Source organism: Rhinolophus hipposideros (assembly GCF_964194185.1).
Source record: "Rhinolophus hipposideros genome assembly, chromosome: X".
Lineage (NCBI taxonomy): Eukaryota > Metazoa > Chordata > Mammalia > Chiroptera > Rhinolophidae > Rhinolophus > Rhinolophus hipposideros.
The window spans coordinates 38,876,302-38,898,515 of NC_138046.1; the positions used below are offsets into that span (position 1 = coordinate 38,876,302).

Consider the following 22,214-nt stretch of genomic DNA (forward strand, 5'->3'; position numbering starts at 1 on the left):
CTTAACCTTATTTGTCTTTCCAATTCCCATTCCCCATTTCTTTCTTCCTCTTTACCTTCAAGCTCCTGAAACCTCAGCTTTTTGCCTTAGATATACTGCAGTCTTATTTCTACTCTACTGTGACTGCTATTAGAATGACCACTCTGCCAGCAGACCAAACACTGTTTGAAATTATAGCACTCCATTATATTGTGGTTTTAAAAGGGGATCTTTTCGCATTTGGCAAGTCCAAAAGAAAATGGATCCATGTTACTTGGCAAGGTATTGAATTATAGTTTTTATTCCTGAATAACTGTATTGACCTTCAAGATTAATTTCCTTTTTCTATAAAGATAATAAAGGCTAACTTATATTCAATAATATTTTTAACCTGGATCATACATTTTTAAAAACATTTATTTAAATAAGAACATATATAGGTGGGAAAAATCATTAAATTTGTCTTCCCTGTTGTTGCTTTCAATTATGCAGATAAGTAGATTTCTATTATATTCTGTGAAAAATATTTAGAATGTATTAATAAGTAATGGTGTTTTATGTAGTTTTGATTCTTTTTATCATGCCTCTTTCCCTATCGATGGTTGATCCTATTAGCTTTGTAATAAGGTGGAAATTTCTGTTTTTGTAGCTTTTAGCCGCTCATCTTGCCAGGAATATGGGGCAGTAGATCCCGGATTTACAATGAGAAGAAAGATGGAACATCTACGGGAAGAACGAGAGCAAATAAAACAACTTCGCAACGTAAGTCAGATGGCCTTTTCAGATCCGCTTTGCAGAAATGGGTTTAACTTGGAAAATTAACAACATATGTGGAATTTGTTTTCAATGTTCTTTTGGGTTATGTAATGATTAGTAATATAAATATATAACAGTTAGGTATAATATCTGTGATTTATACCCATTTCTTTATAGAATCTCGAGTCCAAGTTAAAAGTAATTTTGCCTGATGACATTGGAGCTGCACTAATGGATGGGGTTGTTCTCTGCCATTTAGCCAATCATATAAGGCCGCGCTCCGTAGCTAGTATTCATGTACCATCACCAGCGGTGGTAAGTTTTCGCTGCAATTTGTTGTTTCTCTAAAGGAAGATAGAGCCTCTTCAAACTGTCTTAAATAATATACCTACATAAATTAAATTTTCATTTTGATTAATTTCTATATAAGTATGTCTGAAAATATATCTTTTTTTCCTTACTTCACAGCCTAAACTGAGCATGGCAAAATGTCGAAGAAATGTAGAAAATTTTCTTGAGGCTTGTAAAAAGTTGGGTGTCTCACAGGTAATTGTTATTTTTCTATCAAAATGATCATTTAAATATTAATTTATTACATGCACACTGGGGTTCTTACTCTTCACAGTAGGGATGAATAATGCTTTTTGAACATGAAAATGAATACCTTTTGAAAATGAATACATCGGTGCCTTTTATTGAGTTCCAGCTTTAACTGTAGCAGATCTCTAATGAATATTTTTAAGCTGCTTTTTGAAAGTCATTTCCAAAACAGCTACATATATGGGAAAATTTACTCATCATACACATCATTAAATAAAATAATGTAGTGGACATATTACAACTTAGTTTAAATGTCATTGCTCCTCATTTTTCCTGGTGGAGGACATTTGGATTCCTTTGCACAGTAAATCCATGGACAGACTCTGGAAAATTTACATTCACCTTGAACAGTGTATTAAACTTGAGTGGTGAGCACAATGCAATATGCAGATGATGTATTATAGAACTGTATACTTGAAACCTGTATAATCTGATTAACCAATATCACCCCAATAAATTTATTAAAATTAAAAATAAAATTTATTTAAAATGTCAAATTAGAAATCTTAGTAACATTATAATATTTCACTGGGTAAACTTTGAAAATTGTAGGCATTGGTTTATGTTTCATATAATAGTTTTAATACTATAAAATTGACAATTACAGCTATATTGTAAATGTTCATGAAAATGCATAATCAAAACATTGTTTTTTGGAAAACATAAGCCTAATATCAACGTGATTAACTACTGAGAGGACATGACATTGGTAGCAGATCACAATCTAGTTGTGCTTTTCTAAATTTAATTTAATTTTAAAATTACTTTTTATTGAGAAATAATTGACGAATACCATTGTGTAAGTTTAAGTTGTGCAGTGTGTTGATTTGATACACATATATAATGAGTTGTGCTTGTTAAGCTCTCTTTTTTAACAGTGTCATAATCGTTTGGTCTGAATATTTCACTCTAACCTCTTTCTTCAAGTGAATAAATATAATTTATATAGAGAGAATCAGTTGAATTTGCTGTATAATTTGGAAACTATATCTTTTTTTTAATTTATTGGGGTGACAGTTGTTAGTGAAATTACATAGATTTCAGGTATACAATTCTGTATTACATCATCTATAAATCCCATTGTGTGTTCACCACCCAGAGTCAGTTCTCCTTCCATCACCATATATTTGATCCCCCTTACCCTCATCTCCCTCCCCCAACCTCCCTTACTCTCTGGTAACCACTAAACTATTGCCTGTGTCTTTGAGTTTTTGTGGAAACTATATCTGGTTCTCTAATTATATCTTTTCTGTGCTTTACATGTCTGAAAAGTTTAATTGTTAACCTTTTTTTTTTAACCACTAATCATTAGAGAAATGCAAAATTTCTTAACCGCTTTTATGTTCTTTCTTTTTTGTACTCTTAATCTCTTAGAATATATAAAAATTAGGAAGGTTTTTTTTCTACTTATTGTATTACATACATTTTCCTGTTTTGCCATTTTTAAATTTTTTTGGGGGGGGAGAGTTCTCAATAAACATTTATTAAGTGAATTCATGTTTTACACATGAGGAAACTGAGGCACAAACAGCTTTGGGAACTTGTCCAAAGTCACACATTTAGTAAACAGGGGAGCCATGCTGTGAACCCAGGTGGTCTAACTGCAAAACCTATCCTCTAACTTGGATATTCTTTATTTCCGTTTTTTTTTACATGAAAGAAAAGACAGTCCAACATACTGCAGACACTTTTTTGATACAATAGGCAAGAAGCATAAATGGGAACGTCTTACAAAACTATTCTTAGTACTCTTAGTACTCTTGTCTTCTCTCTCCAGTTTATTCTAGGGCAAGGTTAGTGCACCACCCATCCTCACCATAAGGGGAGCTATGGAGGGATCAGTCAACAACTCCCTTTTTTCTAAACTAGCTACTGGCAGTGAGGGGAGTTTTTTTTTTTTAGCTTCAATTTGCTATCCCCTGATGTAGAAATAGTAATATTTAGTCAGTTTTTTCATTTACTTTTTTTATTTTACGATATTTTTGTCAATTTTAACAATTTTATTAGGTAAATTAATATACAATAAAGTTCATATAAATGAAATGTACAATTTGATAAGCTTTTACATGTGCATACACCATGAGAACATCACCATAGTCAAGGTAATAAATGTGCACATCACCCCTAAAAGTTTCCTTGTGTGCCTTTGCAATCCTTCCTTTCCCCAAAAGCAATAATCTGCTTTCTATTATTATAATTTAGTTTGCATTTTCTATCTAGAGTTGTATATAAATGGAATGATAAAATATGTGTAATTTGTGTAACTTCGTACACTCAGTAAAATTATTTAAGACTCAATGTTGTTGCATGTATAAATAGGTCATTCCTTTCTATTGCTGAGTAGTATTTTATTATATGAATGTATCAGAGTTTGTTGGTCCATTGATTGGTTGATGGCCATTTGCACTGTTTCCAGTTTTAGGGATCTCTACAAATAAGGAATCTGTGAATATGTATATACAAGTCTTTGGATATATGCCTTTATTGCTTTTTTTATTTCTTTTTTTTTTAAATTAACGTTTATTGGGGTTACAGTTGTTATTAAAGTTACGCAGGTTTCAGGTGTACAATTCTATAATAGATCATCTATATGTGTGTTCACCACCCAGTCAGTTCTCCTTCCATCACCATATATTTGATCCCTTTCACCCTCATCTACCACCTCCCTCCCCCATAACACTCTGGTAACCACTAAACGATTGTCTGTGTCTATGAGTTTTATTTCTTCATAATGTGTGTCTCTTTCCTTTGTTGTTTTCAGTTTCATATCCCACATATCAATGAAATCATATGGTTCTCGACTTTATATGTGTGACTTATTTCACTTAGCATAATAATCTCAGGATCCATCAATGTTGTCACAAAAGGCATTATTTTATATTTTCTTATGGCAGAATAGTATTCCATTGTGTATATATACCACATCTTTATCCAGTCATCTATTGAAGGACATTTTGGTTGTTTCCATTTCTTGGCCACGATAAATAAAGCTGCAGTGAACATAGGAGCACATATATCTTTATGGATAAATGTTTTTAGATTTTTTTTGGTAGATACCCTATAGAGGTATTGCTGAGTCATATGGTAATTCTATTCTTAATTTTTTGAGAAACCTCCACACTGCCTTCCATAGCAACTACACCAATCTGCATTTCCACTAACAAGTATTGCCTTGTTGATAATACCCATTCTAACTGGTGTGAGATATGTCATTGTGGTTTTTATTTGCATTTCTCTCATGATTAGTGATGTTGAGCATTTTTTCATGTGTACTGGCCATTTGTATGTCCTCTTTGGAGAAATGCCTCTTCAGCTCCTCTGCCCATTTTTTAATTGGATTGTTTGGTTTTTGTGGCTGAGTTGTATGAGTGCCTTATATATTTTGGATACCGTGTTTCCCCGAAAATGAGACCTAACTGGAAAATAAGCCCTAGCATGGTTTTTCAGGATGACATCCTCTGAACATAAGCCCTAATGGGTCTCTTGGAGCAAAAATTAGTATAAGACCAGGTCTTATTTTCAGGGAAACATGGTATTAGCTCCTTATCAGAGGTGTTGTTTACAAAAATCTTCTCCCATTTGCCTCTTAATTTTGTCGACGGTTTCTTTTGCTGTGCAGAAGCTTTTTAGTTTGATATACTCCCATTCATTCATTTTAGCTTTTACTACCCTTGCTTTTGAAGTCAAATTCATAAAATGGTCTTTGAACCCAAGGTCCATATTTTTTCCAGTATGCAGTTTATTGTTTCAGGTCTTATATTTAAGTCTTTGATCCATATTGAGTTAATTTTGGTACTTGGTGACAGATAGCAGTCCGGTTTCATTCTTTTGCATGTGGCTTTCCAATTCTCCCAGCACCATTTATTGAAGAGGCTGTATTTTCTACATTGTGTGTTTTTGGCTTTTTTGTCGAAAATTGTCTGCCCCTATTTACGTGAGTTTATTTCTGGGTTCTCAATTCTATTCCATTGGTATGCTGTGTCTGTTTTTCTGCCGATATCATAGTGTTGTGATTATTGTTGCCCTGAAGTCAGGGAGTGTGATACCTCCAACATTGTTCTTTTTTCTTAGGATTGCTTTGGCTATTCCCGGTCTTTTGTGGTTCCATACAAATCTGATGATTTTTTGTTGTATTTCTTTAAAAAATGCCATTGACATTTTGACGGGGATAGCATTAAATCTGTATATTGCTTTTGGTAATATGCCCATTTTAACTATGTTGATTCTTCCAATCCATGAACACAGAATGTCTTTCCATTTCTTTGTGTTTTCTGCAATTTCTTTTAAAAAATGTCTTATAGTATTCAGTGTATAGGTCTTTCACATCCTTGGTTAAGATTATTCCAAGGTATTTTATTCTTTTTGTTGCAATTGCAAAAATTTTTTTTTAATTTATTTCTTTTTCTGAGATTTCATTGTTAGTATATGGCAATGCAATGGAATTTTGTACATTGAGTTTGTAGCTGTCAACTTTACTGTATTCGTTCATTGTTTCTAGTAGCTTTTTGGTGGAGTCTTTAGGGTTTTCTTTTTTTTTTAATTATATTGGGGAATAGTGTGTTTCTCTGGGGCCCGTCAGCTCCACGACCCATCAAGTTGTTGTCCTTTAATCTGGTTGTGTACAGCGAAACTCAGCTCCAAGTCTAGTTGCCGTTTTCGATCTTTAGTTGCAGTGGGCGCAGCCCACCATCAGATGTGGGAATTGAACCAGCAACCTTGTTGTTGAGAGCTCACGCTCTAACCAACTGTGCCATCATGCCGTCCCTAGCATTTTCTATATATAGCATCGTGTCATCTACGAAAAGTGACAATTTAACTTCTTCATTCCATAATCGGATGCCTTTTATTCCTTTCTCTTGTTTGATTGCTCTGGCTAGGACTTCCAATACTGTGTTGAAAAACAGAGGTGATAGGGGATAGCCCTGTCGTGTTCCTGAACGTAGAGCAAAGGGCTTCAGTTTTTCACTGTTAATTATGATATTAGCTGAGGTTTTGTCATGTGTGTCCTTTATTTTGTTAAGGTATTTTCCTTCTATACCCATTTTATTAAGTGTTTTAATCATAAATGGATATTATATCTTGTCATCTGCTTTTTCTGCATCTGTTGGTATGATCACATGATGTTTATTCTTATTTTTATTTTGTGTATCACATTGATCGATTTGCGTATGTTGAACTATTCTTTTGACCCCGATCGTGATGTATAATCTTTGCAATATGTTGTTGTATTCAATGTGATAGTATTTTGTTTAGGATATTCATGTTTGTATTCATTGGAGATACTGGTCTGTAATTTTCTTTTCTGTGTTATGCTTACCAGGTTTTGGTATCAGGGTAATGTTGGCCACATAGAACAAGTTGGGAAGTATTCTGTCTTCAAATTTTTGGAAGAGTTTGCGAATAACACTTATTAAATCGTCTTTGAATGTTTGATAGAATTCACTATTGAAGCCACTTAGTCCTGGACTTTGCTGTTTGGGAGGTTTTTGATAATTGTTTTAGTTTCCTTACTGGTGTCCATTCTAAATAGATTTTCCAGTTTTTCATGATTTAGTCTAGGAAAGTTTTTATTTGTAAGAACTTGTCCTTTTCTTCTAGTTTATTGAATTGGTGGCATATAATCTTTCATAGTATTCTTGTTTGATCCTTTGTATTTCTGTGGTACCTGTCATAACTTCTCTTTCATTTTTTATTTTGTTTGTGTCCCTTCTCATTTTTCCTTAGTGAGTCTAGACAAGTGTTTGTCAATTTTATTAATCTTTTCAAAGAATCAGCTTTGTTGCATTAATTTTTTTCTATTGTCTTTTTGTTCTCTCTTTCACTTAATTTGTCTCTGATTTTTATTATTTCCTTCCTTCTGCTGACTTTGAGTTTCACTTGTTATTCTTTTTCTAGTTCTTTAAGATGTAATATTATTTTGCTTATTTTGAATTTTTCTTGTTCCTTGAGCTAGGCCTGTAATAATATAAACTTCCATCTTATTACTGCTTTTGCAGGATCCCAAGAGTTTTGATATGGTGTATTTTAATTCTCACTTGTTGTTATGTGCCTTTTGATCTCTCCTTTTATTTCTTCTCTGATCCAGTCATTTCTTTAGGAGCATGTTTTTAAATCTCCACATATTTTTAGTTTTCTCTACTTTCTTTTTGAAGTTGATCTCCAATTTCAAAGTATTGTGGTTCAGAGATTATGCTTGATATGGCTCAGTCTTCTTAAATTTGTTGAGACTAGTTTTGTGTCCCAACATATGGTCTGTGTTTGAGAATGTTCCATATGTATTATAGAAGAATATATAATCTTGTGTTATAGGATGACATGCTCTGTAAATGTCAATTTTGTCCCTTTGGTCTAATGTGTCATTTAAAGCTGATATTTTCTTATTGATTTTCTGCTTGGATGATCTATGCATATCTCTCAATGGTGTATTTAGGTCCCCTGCTAGAATTGTGTTTTTGTCACTTTTTCCCTTCAGTTCTGTTAGTAGTCGCTTTTTTGATACTCCCTGATTTGGAGCATATATCGTGTGACAACTAAGTTCACAAACTTGTTGCAGCGATGTTGCTAACCTTTTTTTGATATCAGAGGGATTGTTCATTAATAATTTGTACCAACTGGACAAACAGTTAACCAAGTTTACTATTTGGAAATTGTGAAACGCCTGCGTGAAAAAATTAGACGACCCGAATTTTTCGCCAACAATTCATGGCTCTTACATCACGACAATACATGAGCTCATACGGCACTGTCTGTGAGGGAGGTTTTAGCTATTAAACAAATAACTGTATGGAGCACCTTCCCTACTCACCTGATCTGGCCCCCAATGAATTCTTTCTTTACCATAAGATAAAGAAAATATTGAAAGGAAGACATTTTGATGACATTCAGGACATCAAGGGTAAAATGACAACAGCTCTAATGACCATTCCAGAAAACGAGTTCCAAAATTGCCTTGAAGGGTGGAGTAGGCACTGGCATCAGAGCATAGCTTCCCAAGGGGAGTACTTTGAAGGTACTGATATTCATCAATGAGGTATGTAGTACTTTTCTAGGATAAGTTAGTGAACTTAATTGTCAGACTTTGTATGTTGATAACTGTTACGTGTTCTTCACGTATTGCCCATTATCATTATGAAATATGCATGTTGTCTCTTGTTACTTTTTTTATCTTGAAGTCTGTTTCATCAGATGTAAATATGGCCACACCCGCTTTCCTCTGGATGATATTTGCTTGGAGTATCGTTTTCCACTTTCAGTGTATATTTGTCCTTGCAGGTCAGATATCTCTTGAAGGCAGCATATGGTTGGGTTTAGGTGTTGTTGTTTTTTTAATTTATTGAGGTGAAAATTGTTAGTAAAATTACATAGATTTCAGGTGTACAATTCTGTATTACATCATCTATAAATCCCATTGTGTGTTCACCACCCAGAGTCAGTTCTCCTTCCATCACCATATATTTGATCCCCCTTACCCTCATCTCCCTCCCTCTACCCCCCTTACCCTCTGGTAACCACTAAGCTATTGTCTGTGTCTATGAGTTTTTGTTTCTGGGTTTAGGTTTTTAATCCAATCTGCTACTCTGTGCCTTTTTATTGGTGAGTTCAAACCATTTATATTGAGGGTAATCATTGACATATGGGACTTCACATAGCCATTTTAGCTTTTGTATTCTGATAGCATGGTGTCTCCATTGTTTCTTTGCCCTCGTGTTTATGTCTGTTGTTTTTTGTTTGGTGGTATTCTATGATTTTTTTCCCTCTGTTTTCTTTTTTTCATATTAGTGTCTTCGTTCTGGAATTTCTCTGTGTGTGTGTGTTTACCAATAAATTTATTTTATAGAAACTTTCATATTTACAATAGTCTATTTCCTCTGCATGCATCTTGTCTCCATTCCCTTTGGAAATTCAGACCTTTATCCCCTCCTGTTTTATGTTTTTTGTTGTCACAAGTTATCCCTATTTATGATGAGTTCATTTACGAGTTCCAGTAGCTATTGTCTTCTCTCTTTTTTTTAATGTTTTAACCTCCATTAGCTTTTATGTTATATTCATGTGTATAATGCCCTATTCTGAATAAGGGTAGCTAGTTCCTACTTCTGTTTCCCTGTGTGTCATCTTACTGGTTTTTTATCCTTTTCCCTTTTTCTTTCAGATCGAATAACCCCCTTGAGTATTTCCTGAGTGCAGGCCTTGTGGTGGAAAATATTCTCAGCTTCTGTATATCTGGAAAGGTCTTTATTCCTCCCTCATATCTAAAGGATAACATTGCTCAATACATTATTATTATTTTTTTTAAATTAAAGTTGCTTGGAGTGATAATTGTTAATAAACTTACAAAGATTTCAGGTATACGATTCTGTATTACATCATCTATAAATCCCATTGTGCGTTCACCACTCAGAGTCAGTTCTCCTTCCATCACCATACATTTGATCCCCTTCACCCTCATCTCCCTCCCCCCACCCCCCTTACCCTCTGGTAACCACTAAATTATTGTCTGTGTCTATGAGTTTTTGTTTCCCATTTCTTTGTCTTATTCTTTTGTTGTTTTTGGTTTATATACCAGATATCAGTGAAATCATATGGTTCTCTGCTTTTCCTGTCTGACTTATTTTGCTTAGCATTATAACCTCAAGATGCATCTATGTTGTCACAAATGTTCCGATATCATCTTTTCTTACTGCCGAATGGTATTCCATTGTGTATATATACCACAACTTCTTTATCCATTCATCTGTGGAAGGACATTTTGGTTGTGTCCATGTCTTGGCCACTATAAACAAAGCTGCAATGAACATTGGAGCACACATGTCTTTATGTATAAGTGTTTTCAATTTTTTTTGGGTAGATACCCAGAGGAGGGATTGCTGAGTCATATGGTAATTCTATTTGTAATCTTTTGAGGAACCTCCTCACTGCCTTCCATAGTGACTGTACCAGTCTGCAGTCCCACCAACAGTGTATGAGGGTTCTTTTTTCTCCACAGCCTCTCCAACACTTGTTACTGTTTGTCTTGTTAATGATAGCCCTTCTGACTGGGGTGAGGTGATATCTCATTGTGGTTTTTATTTGCATTTCTCTGATGATTAGTGATATTGAGCATTTTTTCATATGTCTATTTGTCATTTGTATGTCCTCTTTGGAGAAATGTCTCTTCAGTTCCTCTGCCCATTTTTCAATTGGGTTGTTTGTTTGTTGTTGAGCTCCATGAGTTCTTTGTATATTTTGAATATTAGCCCCTTATCGGAGGCACTGTTTGCAAAAATCGTCTACCATTCAGTTGGTTGCCTCTTTATTTTGTCAATGGTTTCTTTTGCTGTGCAGAAGCTTTTCAGTTTCATATAGTCGCATTTGTTTATTTTAGCTTTTACTTCCTTTGCCTTTGGAATCAAATTCATAAAATGCTCTTTGAACCCAAGGTCCATAAGTTTAGTACCTATGTTTTCTTCTATGCAGTTTATTGTCTCAGGTCTTATGCTTAAGTCTTTGATCCATTTTGAATTAATTTTGGTACATGCTGACAGACAGAAGTTCACTTTCATTGTTTTGCACGTGGCTATCCACTTCTCCCAGCACCATTTATTGAAGAGGCTGTCTTTCCTCCATTGTATGTTTTTAGCTTCTTTGTGAAAAATTGTCTTCATATTTATGTGGTTTGATTTCTGAGTTCTCAATTCTATTCCATTGGTCTGTGTCTGTTATTTTTGCCAATACCATGCTGTTTTGATTATTGTAGCCCTGTAGTACAAACTAAAGTCAGGGAGTGTGATACCGCCAGTATTGTTCTCTTTTCTTAAGATTGCTTTGGCTATTCGGGCTCTTTTGTGGTTCCAAACAAATCTGATGATTTTTTGTTCTATTTCTTTAAAAAATGCCATTGGGATTTTGATGGGGATTGCACTAAATGTGTGTATTGCTTTGGCTAATATGGCCATTTTAACTATGTTGATTCTTCCAATCCATGAGCACGGAATGTTTTTCCAATTCTTTGTGTCTTCTCAGTTTTTTCTAAAAATGTCTTGTAGTTTTTAGCATATAGGTCTTTCACATCCTTGGTTAAGTTTATGCCTAGGTATTTTATTCTTTTTGCTGCAATTGCAAAAGGAATTGTTTTATTCATTTCTTTTTCTGAGATTACATTGTTAGTTTATACGAATGCAACGGACTTTTGTACATTGATTTTGTAGCCGGCCACATTACTGTATTTGTTGATTGTTTTTAATAATTTTTTGGTGGAGTCTTTAGGGTTTTCTGTATACAGCATCACATCATCTGCAAAGAGTGACAGTTTAACTTCTTCATTCCCAATTCGGATGCCTTTTATTTCTTTCTCTTGCTTGATTGCTCTGGCTAGGACTTCCAACACTATGTTGAAAAGCAGAGGTGATAGGGGACAGCCCTGTAGTGTTCCTGAATGTAGAGCAAAGGGCTTCAGTTTTTCACTGTTAATTATGAGATTAGCTGAGGATGGCCTTTATTGTGTTAAGGTATTTTCCTTCTATACCTATTTTATTAAGTGTTTTAATCATAAATGGATGTTGTGTCTTGTCAAATGCTTTTTCTGCATCAATTGATATAATATGATTTTTGTTCTTTGTTTCATTTATGTGATGTATCACATTGATGGATTTGCAGATGTTGAACCATCCATGTGCCCCTGTGATGAACCCCATTTGGTGGTGATGAATAATCTTTTTAATGCATTGTTGCATTCGATTTGCTAGAATTTTGTTTAGGATTTTTGCATCCGTATTCATCAGAGATATTAGTCTGCAGTTCTCTTTTTTGGTGTTGTCCTTGCCAGCTTTTGGTATCATTGTAATGTTGGCCTCATGAAATGAGTTAGGGAGTACTCTCTCTTCTTCAATTTTTTGGAAGAGTTTGAGCAGGATTGGTATTAGATCCTCTTTGAAGGTTTGGTAGAATTCACTAGTAAAGCCATCTGCTCCCAAACTTTTGCTTTTGGTAAAGTTTTGGATGACTGATTCAATTTCATTACTGGTGATCAGTGTGTTTAGATTTTCCAGTTCTTCATGGTTTAGCCTAGGAAGGCTATATGTTTCTACGAACTTGTCCATTTCTTCTAGGTTATTGAATTTGGTGGCATGTCCTTCATACTATTATTGTATGATCCTTTGTATTTCTGTGGCATCTGTGATAACTTCCCCTTTTTCATTTCTGATTTTGTTTATTAGTGTATTCTCTCTTTTTATCTTAGTGAGCCTAGCCAAGGATTTGTCAATTTTGTTAATCTTTACAAAGAACCAGCTCTTTGTCAGATTAATTTTTTCCATTGTCTTGTTGTTCTCTCTTTCATTTAGTTCTGCTCTGATTTTCATTATTTCCTTTCTTCTGCTGACCTTAGGTTTCATTTGTTCTTCTTTTTGTTCTTCTTTAAGGTGCAACATGAGGTTATTTATTTGGGATTTTTTTGTTTCTTGAGATAGGTTTGTGATGATATAAGTTTCCCTCTTAAAACTGCTTTTGCTGCATCCCCAAAAATTGGGTAGGATGTATTTTCATTGTCATTTCTATCTATGTATCTTTTGATCTCTTCTCTAATTTCTTCTTTGAGCCAGTTGTTCTTTAAAAGTATGTTGTTTAATCTCCATGTATTTGTGTTTTTTTTGTCTTGCTTTCTTTTTGCAGTTGATGTCCAATTTCAAAACCCTGTGATCTGAGAATATGCTTGGTATGATTTCAGTCTTCTTAAATTTGCTGAGGCTGGTTTTATGTTCCAGTACATGGTCCATACTTGAGAATATTCCATGTACACTAGAAAAGAAAGTATGGTCTGATGTTCTAAGATGAAGTGCTCTATAAATGACTATTATGTCCATTTCATCTAATGTGTTATTTACGGCTGCTCTTTATTTATTTTCTTTTTGGTTGATGTGGCCCAGAGCAATGGCGGTGACCACCACCACAGCCAGTTTTGCCTCCACGTTTCTAAGACCTGCAAATATTCTGTTCTTTTGATCTGACACTGCTACTCTTCTACTCTAGCTGTTGGCAGATGGGGGTGGGTCGAGCTCTGGGAGTGTAAGGAGGTGGCATCTAGTCTCAGTGCCTAAGGCTTTCATTCTCTGCTTGGCAGTGAGGTCTTAAACCACCGCTTTCACCCTTCTTCCCTCAGTGTTTGCCTCGAGGTCTCTTCCGTGAACGTTGGGTTCTGCCGTGTTGTTTGCTGTCCCCTTTGCCCTGAGAGCCATAAGCAGAACCATTGCAGTCCGAGTTCTTCCCTTTCCCGCAGGTACAGTATTTCAGGAATTCAGCTCCCTAGAGGACCAAGCTAGGTCTGCGCCCCCGCGACTCCATCACCACACGTCTCCCTTCACTCATCCCCTGCTCGCACAATTTGCCCACCTTTAGGTGATTTTAATTGTGGGTGTATTAGTCTTGCCTGTCTGCTGTGGTTGTTCAATTCGTTGTAAATTCCAGGGGAGATTTCAATAGGCTTGCCTCACGCCGCCATTTTTATGACGTCTCTCTTTTGTTTTTTTTTAATTTGTTTGGGAAACAGTGTGTTTCTCCAGGACCCATCAGCTCCAAGTCATTGTCTTTCAATCTAGTTATGGAGGCTGCAGTTCAGCTCCAAGTCTGTTTACCATTCTTTAGTTGCAGGCGCAGCCCACCATCTCATGCCAGAATCGAACCGACAACATTGTTGAAAGCTCGTGCTCTGAACAACTGAGCCTCTGGCTGCCCCTCTGGAGGCTCGGCGACTGCTCGTTGTCTTCAATCTCGTTATGGAGGGCGCAGCTCACTGTCCCATGTAGGAATGAAACTGGCTACCCTGCTGGTCATAAACTGGCTACCCTGCTGTTCAGAGCTCACACTCTAACCAACTGAGCCATCTGGCCGCCCCTGTACATATTGTTTTGGAGAGAGATCTTTCCTGTGCCCATTTGATAATTTGATTATTTGCTGTTTTATTATTGACTTGTAGGAGTTCTTTATATATTCCAGATACAAGTCCCATGTGAAGTATATGATTTGGAAATGCTAGCTGTTCGTTTTTCGTAAGTTGTCTGTATTAGGTTGAGGAAATTCATTTACATTCCTAGTTTGCTGTGTGTTCTTAGAGGAATTGGATGTTCAGTTTTGTCAAATGTTTTTCTACACCTACTGAGATGATAACATTTATTCTTTCACAATATTGTGAATTACATTGGTTGATTTTTAGTTAACTCAAACGTGGATTCCTGGGATAAACCCCACTTGGTCATAATGGATTTTATTGTTCTTTTTATGTTATTAGATTCAATTTTCTAATATTTCTCTTAGACTTTCAGTATCTATGTTCAGGGGGATATCGGTCTTTAGTTTTCTTTTAAATTTTGGCTTTGATGTCAAGGTAATGCTGACCTAACTGAAAATGTTATGGAGTATTCCCTGCTCTTAACTTTTCTTGAAGATTTTGTATAGAATTGTTATTTTTTTAGAAAACATTTAGTTAAATTCATTTCTGAACCGATCTGGGCCAGAGGTTTTCTTTGTGGGAAGGTTTTTTAAGTACAATTTCAATTTCTTTAATAAATACACAGATATTCTGATTTTTTATTTCTTTTTCCATGAGGTTTGGTATATTTATCTTTCAAAGAATTTGTACATTTCATCTAGTTTGTCAAACTTGTTCTTATAAAGTTATCTATCATTTTAGTACATGTAGACTGCTGTGATGTTACTTTTGTTATTTCTGATATTGGTCATTTGTGTATTTTCTTTTTCCTGATTAATCATGCTAGAGTTTTATAGATTTAAAAACAAAAACAAAAAAAAAAAGAAAAACTTCCAAATGAAATAAAATTTCTTTCATTGATTTCTTTTCCTATTATTTTCTGTTTTATTATTTTATTGTTTTCCACTCTCATCTTCACTATTTCCTTCTTTGTGCTTGCCATTGATTTAATTTGCTCTTTTCCTGGTTTCTAAGGTAGCAGATGAGATCATTGATTTCAAATCTTTTTTCTTTTGTAATATATACTTCAGTGGTTATTTGCATATATAGGGAAAATATTAGTAGGACAACTATTGTTGCAGTGAAAATGGAGACAAAAAGATAGTTTTTCAGAATTCTTTTGATAAATGGGATTTTATCAGTAGTATTTGGTGTATGGGTTATTAGAGTAAGGAAGAAATGAAAGAGTATTATGATTCCCAGGTTTTTGTTGAGAAAGACTGAAAAGTGTAATGTTGAACTGAGGTATAGAATACAGAAGGACAAGTTAGTTTAGTGAGGCAGTAGTTCTATAGTGGATACATTGATTTTGATATGTCTGTTGAACATCTGTTTGGTTGCATCAAGTTCACATTTTTATCTGGAGCTCAATAGAGATCTGGGCAGGAAATTCACTTTTGAAAGTAATCAGGATTAAGGATAGTGTTACTATTCAGGAATAGAGGTCCAGCTTTGCCAAGGCTTTCAGTGTTTAAAGAAGCACTGGATTTTTAAAATAATGGTAATGTTTCTAGAGTTGTAAAACACTGTGCTAGTCAACTAAAACACAGTTATGGACCATACATATGGGGCCTATAGATGGTCTCTTTGCCACCCACTCTGTCCATTACTAGTTTATTTTCTTGAGGTGAATCGTATCCCAACTGAAGCAGTTGACTGCATTGTTTCTTCAAAAATATCTACCAAATTTATTTGATGTTGTGCACATGCACACAAACCTTCAGTTAACCCTTGAAATTTTGATAAGGCTTTGGGAATACCAAGAAGAGGATATAGTGTAAAAAAAGAGGAGGGTGAAGACAGAACACTTGGAAACATTAGGATGTTAGAAGAGGATCAATGAAGGCTAATGAAACCTAATGCAAAGTTGTCTCTAAACATTTCTCATAGAGTTGTGAAGATCAAATGGCACATGTAATGTGCTTAGAAGAGGAGGCAGTTGTTATTTATCAAATCTAGACTACTGGAACTAATAAGCAGCACAACATCACTAGAAGCTGGAGGGAAATACCCTTAAGACAAGAAAAGTACTGGTGTGCTACATATATCAGAGACCACGGAACCTTAGAACTGGTGAACAGAACCAGAATGGCCAATTTTGTACAGGACTGAACAGTTTACAAAGTGCTTCCACATACAGACTGTTTTGTGTGTTTCTCACAGTTTCATCTTCAGGACGAAGAAACTGAGTATCAGGGAATTTTAGTACTTCACATTATATAGCCCTTAGATCTCCTGGCTGGAAATGTCATGCTCTTTCTACTGTAGCACAAGAGCTTAGGATAATATCTAGCATAATTGTCTCACTTAAAAATATTTGTTCAGGTGTATCAGGTCAACCTCAGATCAAAACACACCCTGTAAAATACAATGCCATACCGTAAAGGTCTGCTGAAACAGACATTTTTAATTAGAATTGTGTGCTTTTTACTTGAAGCTTGAAAGCATTTTTTAAAAACTGTTCAGACTTATTTAGGCTTTACTGCAATATTAAAAAGCGAATGTTCAGATATCACTTACTTTGTTTTTCAGGAAAGACTCTGTTTGCCTCATCATATTTTGGAAGAGAGAGGTCTTGTGAAAGTTGGTGTCACAGTTCAGGCTCTTCTTGAATTACCTACAACCAAGGCATCTCAGATTTCTACAGCTTGAAATAACATTTAAAAATCATAAGTATATAGTTTCATTTATTGGAAGTGACTTCAAATATCTCAAATTCATGAATAAGAATGTCTAATCAAAAATAATTTTATTCTATAAGCCTTAGGTTTAACAAAGTTATGTTAAAAATTATGTTAAATTAAATTTTGAATAGCCCAAACTTCCTTTGGGGGAAAACTGGATTAACTTAATAAGAGTTTTTGATAAATTCAAATTCTCTTTTTACGTAGTTGGTAATCTCGATTATTTTTGAAAAATCAAAATGATACTAAATTTAAAATGTGCTTTCAATTTAATAATCTCATTGGGTGTAAATTTTTAATACCATAGCATACTAGTGAACATCTAGATAAGGTAATCTTTTTTACCAATTTAAAACAATTGTATGTTTGAGTTATTTAATACTCTTCTAATTCTAGTTTATACACAATTTCTTTGTTCTTTGGTCTTAGTTTTCTAGAAAGAAAAATGAGTAGAAAATATAGAACTCTGGCTTTATATTAAATTCTTTTAGTATTAGGTTAGTGCCAAAATATTTTCAGTTGTACTGTAGATTGTTTACATGTGAAGTGCCTGTGTAATTGATGACTCTTATATAGTCTTAAGCATTTTTGCAATGTCTTTATATGTATTAATGGAATCAATGAAACTAAAATATTTTAGTAGGTCAGTATTTTAGTAAGGTCAGTGATATGTGAGGATTTAAGTGTGCCTCACATTGTGGTATTTGTGTTTTTTATTTAGTGCATTGCAATTTTCCTTAAATTGGTTATTTCATGTTGTCAAAAAAACAATATTAATATGCTTAATTTATGCTATTTAATTTTGCAAATCTTAATCATCTTTTAAAATGTATTATTTGAAGAGTATTTTATTTCTGTATTGAAAATGTTAAACAAAGCAGTAAGGTTTTGAGAACTAGCAAAGTACTAATTATCAAAGACATTTTGATAAAACTGCCAAAGTTTGGATTTATGTCTTGACTTTCAAGAACATTATATCAGTGTGCTGCCTTTAGTTATATTCCAATTCAGAGAGCAACAATTGAGGAATAGGTTTTTGGCTTTTTGTGGGTATTTTTTTCCACCCGAAATCTGGCCGCTTGTGGGTCCTGTAAATCTTATAATCCTCAACTAACATGATGTTGAATTAAACACAGACCATTCTATAAATATTTTCATAAGTATATTATGTTACATAAAGTCCTTGTTTAATTTGGAGTTGGATGAATTTACATTGGTAGTAGTGCAGGAATTTTTCAAAAACATTACTGAAATGAATAACTTCGTTTAGTAGCCAAACAAGTATCATATCTTAAATATGTGATTATTTGCACTTGTTACCTCTCAGTATGGATGCAACTTATTAAAAATGTTGGCCTCGATGTTTCAAAGGGGATATATAAAAAGTAAAAACTAGTGTGCCAAATGGCTTAATAAGGGCTGATTTAGGAAAAACTCTACTTTTTTTGATCATATGGCGTGAAGCTATATAATTAAATTTTGGCTTTAGAAAACAGATATGATTTTTACATACCCAAGGGGTCAAATTGGAGCTTTTGAAGAATTAAAGTTTTTACTTTATGCAGTTTAAAAATTAAATTATTAGTAATTTATTACTTTTACTATTTGAGCTAATTAGTTACTATTTTTCAGTTGAATCTTTAAGAAAACCTCATTGATATAATACCCCTGGTGAAAACTTGGGTAATAAAGGTAAGAAATGGCAAATAAATACTTTAGTTATTAGTTTTTATTGTAGAAATTTGATAACATTACAAATAAAGTGACCATTAAAAGCGATAGCAGTCATTCATACTGCTTTCCTAGTTATCATGCTATAGGATTCTTCTTATTAATCAGTCTAGATGTTGATTATTTTGTAAGTATATTTTTGTTTCATATCATTGAAATATTAGTGAAATTATAGGCCATTTTCTTATTGCATTTCACTTGGTTGTTAATTATTACTTTGAACAGAAAATACACCAGATCTTCATTGCAGCACTTTTTACTACAAAGCAAAATTCCATTTAGGATGGATCCATCTGAGGTCTATACCATGGCAGTTTATTTACTGTAGTACCAAAAGGCAACACCACCTCTAAGGCAGTTTCACAGCATAGTGCCTCAGAGTACATTATATCAATAAGGCTCTGATGTATTTCTTTTAGTAGTTTTAAATAACTGTAAAATTTATTCTATATGATTTTTATGGTTATTACATATTTACTTCATCAGTTATTGAATTAAGAATGATTATCATTATTTGAGTTGGATATGTTATTTGAAGAGGGTTAAATAATCAAACTAAAATATTTTATTAGGCCCTAAAAATGCAGTAGGTAGCTGCTTCTACACTTTATTACTATATGGCACAAGAAAGAAGTGATATTTGATATGTTAGAATTGAAATAAGGAATAAAAATGCATTTCCATTTGTTTAATAATTATCTTTACAGAATACTAGTTTATTGACTTTTCTAACTGAATTTTTTGAAGAATTCAGTAATGTTTGTATTGGTCACAGATCTATCATGATCGATTTTCTGATGCATTTAAACATAAACAGAACCCTAAATGTATTTTACCGATGCAAACTGTGGATAAAGTTGAAGAAAACAAAGTCTGAGATTTATTTTCTCTTCTACCTCTTCTCTCAACATCATAGCATCCATTTTTGGTAAATAATTGATAGCTTGTGTTTATGTTCTCTAGCATGGAAAAACAGACTTTGACAGGATGTTCAAAGTAAGTTGTTTAAAAGTCCAGATTCTTTTACATCATGTTATTATCAGTATGTAATGCTTTCTTTAAAAAATGGTAATTCCCTAGGATATCTTTTCAAATAATGTCACCTTTATTTAAGATAGACTCTTTATATAAATAAATGTCAGATAAACCTTCGCATAAAATCAAATTGTGATTATTTTTATTGCAGATTTTAGTTTGAGGTATGTGATTTAATTACCCTTAAGCTATTTGATAAAAATTTAATCTATCATTTTCAAGTTATTCTAAATTTTTAAAAATCCACATATTTTATAGACATGACTTGTTTATTCATAATTCTTATCATAAAAGTAGAAAGTTATTCAGGTAAATATTAAAAATAATACTGCCCACTTTATAATTACCCTAAAGTCTCAGATTTAAAGAAGTACTTACATAAGTAAATATTTGGCATAAGTTGTTTGAAAACTGTTCTGAGTTTATCACAGAATTTTGAATTATCTTTAGATAATGGTACTAATCTTGTTATTTGCTTTAGTAAATTTTGATATTCTACATGGAATTGTTCTAAGGTTCTCAGGAATCTATCCCAGCGTTCAGACCACTCCAAGGGACTGGATTCCCTTTGGTACATTACTGTATATTAGATTAATTTCGAAATGCCCAGATATCTTCTATTCCTTAAGGTGTGATCTTTACTTTTCCTGCATTTAAAACATTTTTTTTAAAAAATCCCATGCTTGTGGTGTTTAAATAGCTTAGATCAGGGGTGTCCAAACTGCGGCCCGCAGGCCAACTGCGGCCTGCAATCCATTTTTAATTGGCCCACAGCAAATTCCAAAAATATATTTAGTTTACTTAAATAAACCAGGTGAGGCAATACGTACTTCACCTCGAGTGAGTGGCCCGGCTGTTTGTGTATTTTACCGCATATGGCCCTTGGTGAAAAATGTTGAAAAAAGTTTGGACACCCCTTGCTTAGATTGTCTACAGAGGTGTGTGTGTGTGTGTGTGTGTGTGTGTGTGTGTATGTGTGTGTGTGTGTGTGTGTGTTTAGTGCAAGGCTCTAGCTGTTTTAGCAAGAGAATCATACTGCATTGTGCATTGGAAAACCAGAGTTTAGAAGTTATGAGAATTCTGGTATCAATAGTTTAGTATGGAAAGTTGCTGATTGAATCATTTGAGTGTTACCAAAATTTGTAAAAAGAGGAAACTCTTTAAAATGTGATCTTTTGAAATGTGATTGTTTAAAGATTTAAAAGAAATTGTTGCATCCTATTTTCTTAGACTCTCAAATTTATAATTTAGATTACCCTACCATTTAAGATTATGAAAAATAAATTCGTTTTCTGTACTCCATTAATATGTATCAAGAATCTACCTCAGTGGGTGAGAAATGTATTAGGTGTATATGTACATAAATACATAAATAGCAATAGATTTTTTCATATAGCAAATTGAATTTTGTAAAACTCTTCAAATATCTCAGTCACTTCTAATGGAACGAAGTACAAAGTAATGCTGTATAACATACCAAGTCATAATTAAAACTGTACGTTAGGGAAGTGATTTTTTAGTATGTATATGAATCACCTTATTAACGAAATGCCAATTAATTGATTTTTCAAGGATGAAGTTTGAGATTTGCATTTCTAACAAGGTTCCAAGTGATGCTGATCCTGCTGGCCCAATGACTATCTTGACGAATAAGGCTTTATGGTCATTCAAGCTTCATATTAATACCAGTTTATTGTACAATAGTAGTTCAATATTTTAAGTGATGCTTCAAGGTCTTTACAATAGGTTAACATTTTTGAATAGGTCTCTATTTTACTTTATAATAAAGTTTACTTTGTATATTTTCTTCTAGGAGTTTTATGGTTTCGCGTTTTACCTTTATAATTTCTTAATAAAGAAATGTGTTTTACTTTATTAAGGACTTTGAGGTTTTCTTTTATGGTTCAGAAGATGTGCTTTATGCTCTGATTAATACTGTTTCATAATTTTATTTTATTTTAAACACACATGACCATGTAATTTTAAAGATAAAGGAAATTAGTCACATGAATAATAAGATATGGATTATGAAATGGTAATTTACATTCAAACAAGTTAATATTTCCAATTAGCAAATATTAACGTATAACACCTTCCTCTTTTGGAATACTTACAAAACGACATTAATTTTTTTTTTTTTAGTTCTTTTTTAAAATTTTATTTTAGGTGTACGAAACCATATGGCAATTAGACATTTACACAATTCATAAAGGGATAACCTCAGCAAGTCTACTACCCATCTGATACTGAACATAGCTATTACAGTACCATTGACTATACTCCCTACACTGATAGATAGTTCTCGTTTCCATACAGTGGGAAGCTGTTGTACAAGGGCTGACCCTATGGAGCAGGATTTGTTTTAGCAGAGTTCTGGTGCCCAGTGTGCCTTTGAGTGTTTTGACCCCAGGGGCAGCCGGGTGATGCTCTGGGTTGGTCCAAAGCTGGCCACTGGGCATGTCAGCCTCAGG

The 22,214-nt window shown here is 33.8% G+C and overlaps 1 protein-coding gene across 7 annotated transcripts in view; it reads left to right on the forward strand.

Annotated features, from left to right (window-relative positions):
- Positions 1-21,618, forward strand: part of LRCH2 (leucine rich repeats and calponin homology domain containing 2) — a 188,345-nt gene extending 166,727 nt beyond the window's left edge. For 4 of the 7 annotated variants that reach the window (XM_081042437.1, XM_081042438.1, XM_081042435.1 and 1 more), the window contains 4 exons: positions 629-741; positions 913-1,050; positions 1,204-1,281; positions 16,826-21,618. In XM_081042437.1, coding sequence (XP_080898563.1) covers positions 629-741; positions 913-1,050; positions 1,204-1,281; positions 16,826-16,945 — 449 coding nt within the window. In that variant the 3' untranslated portion in view covers positions 16,946-21,618. Of the gene's footprint in view, positions 1-62; positions 262-628; positions 742-912; positions 1,051-1,203; positions 1,282-9,484; positions 9,564-16,825 lie in introns of those variants that run through there. The other 3 variants (XR_013992932.1, XR_013992933.1, XR_013992931.1) reach the window with 2 other exon arrangements.
- The last annotated feature ends 596 nt before the right edge of the window (positions 21,619-22,214 follow it).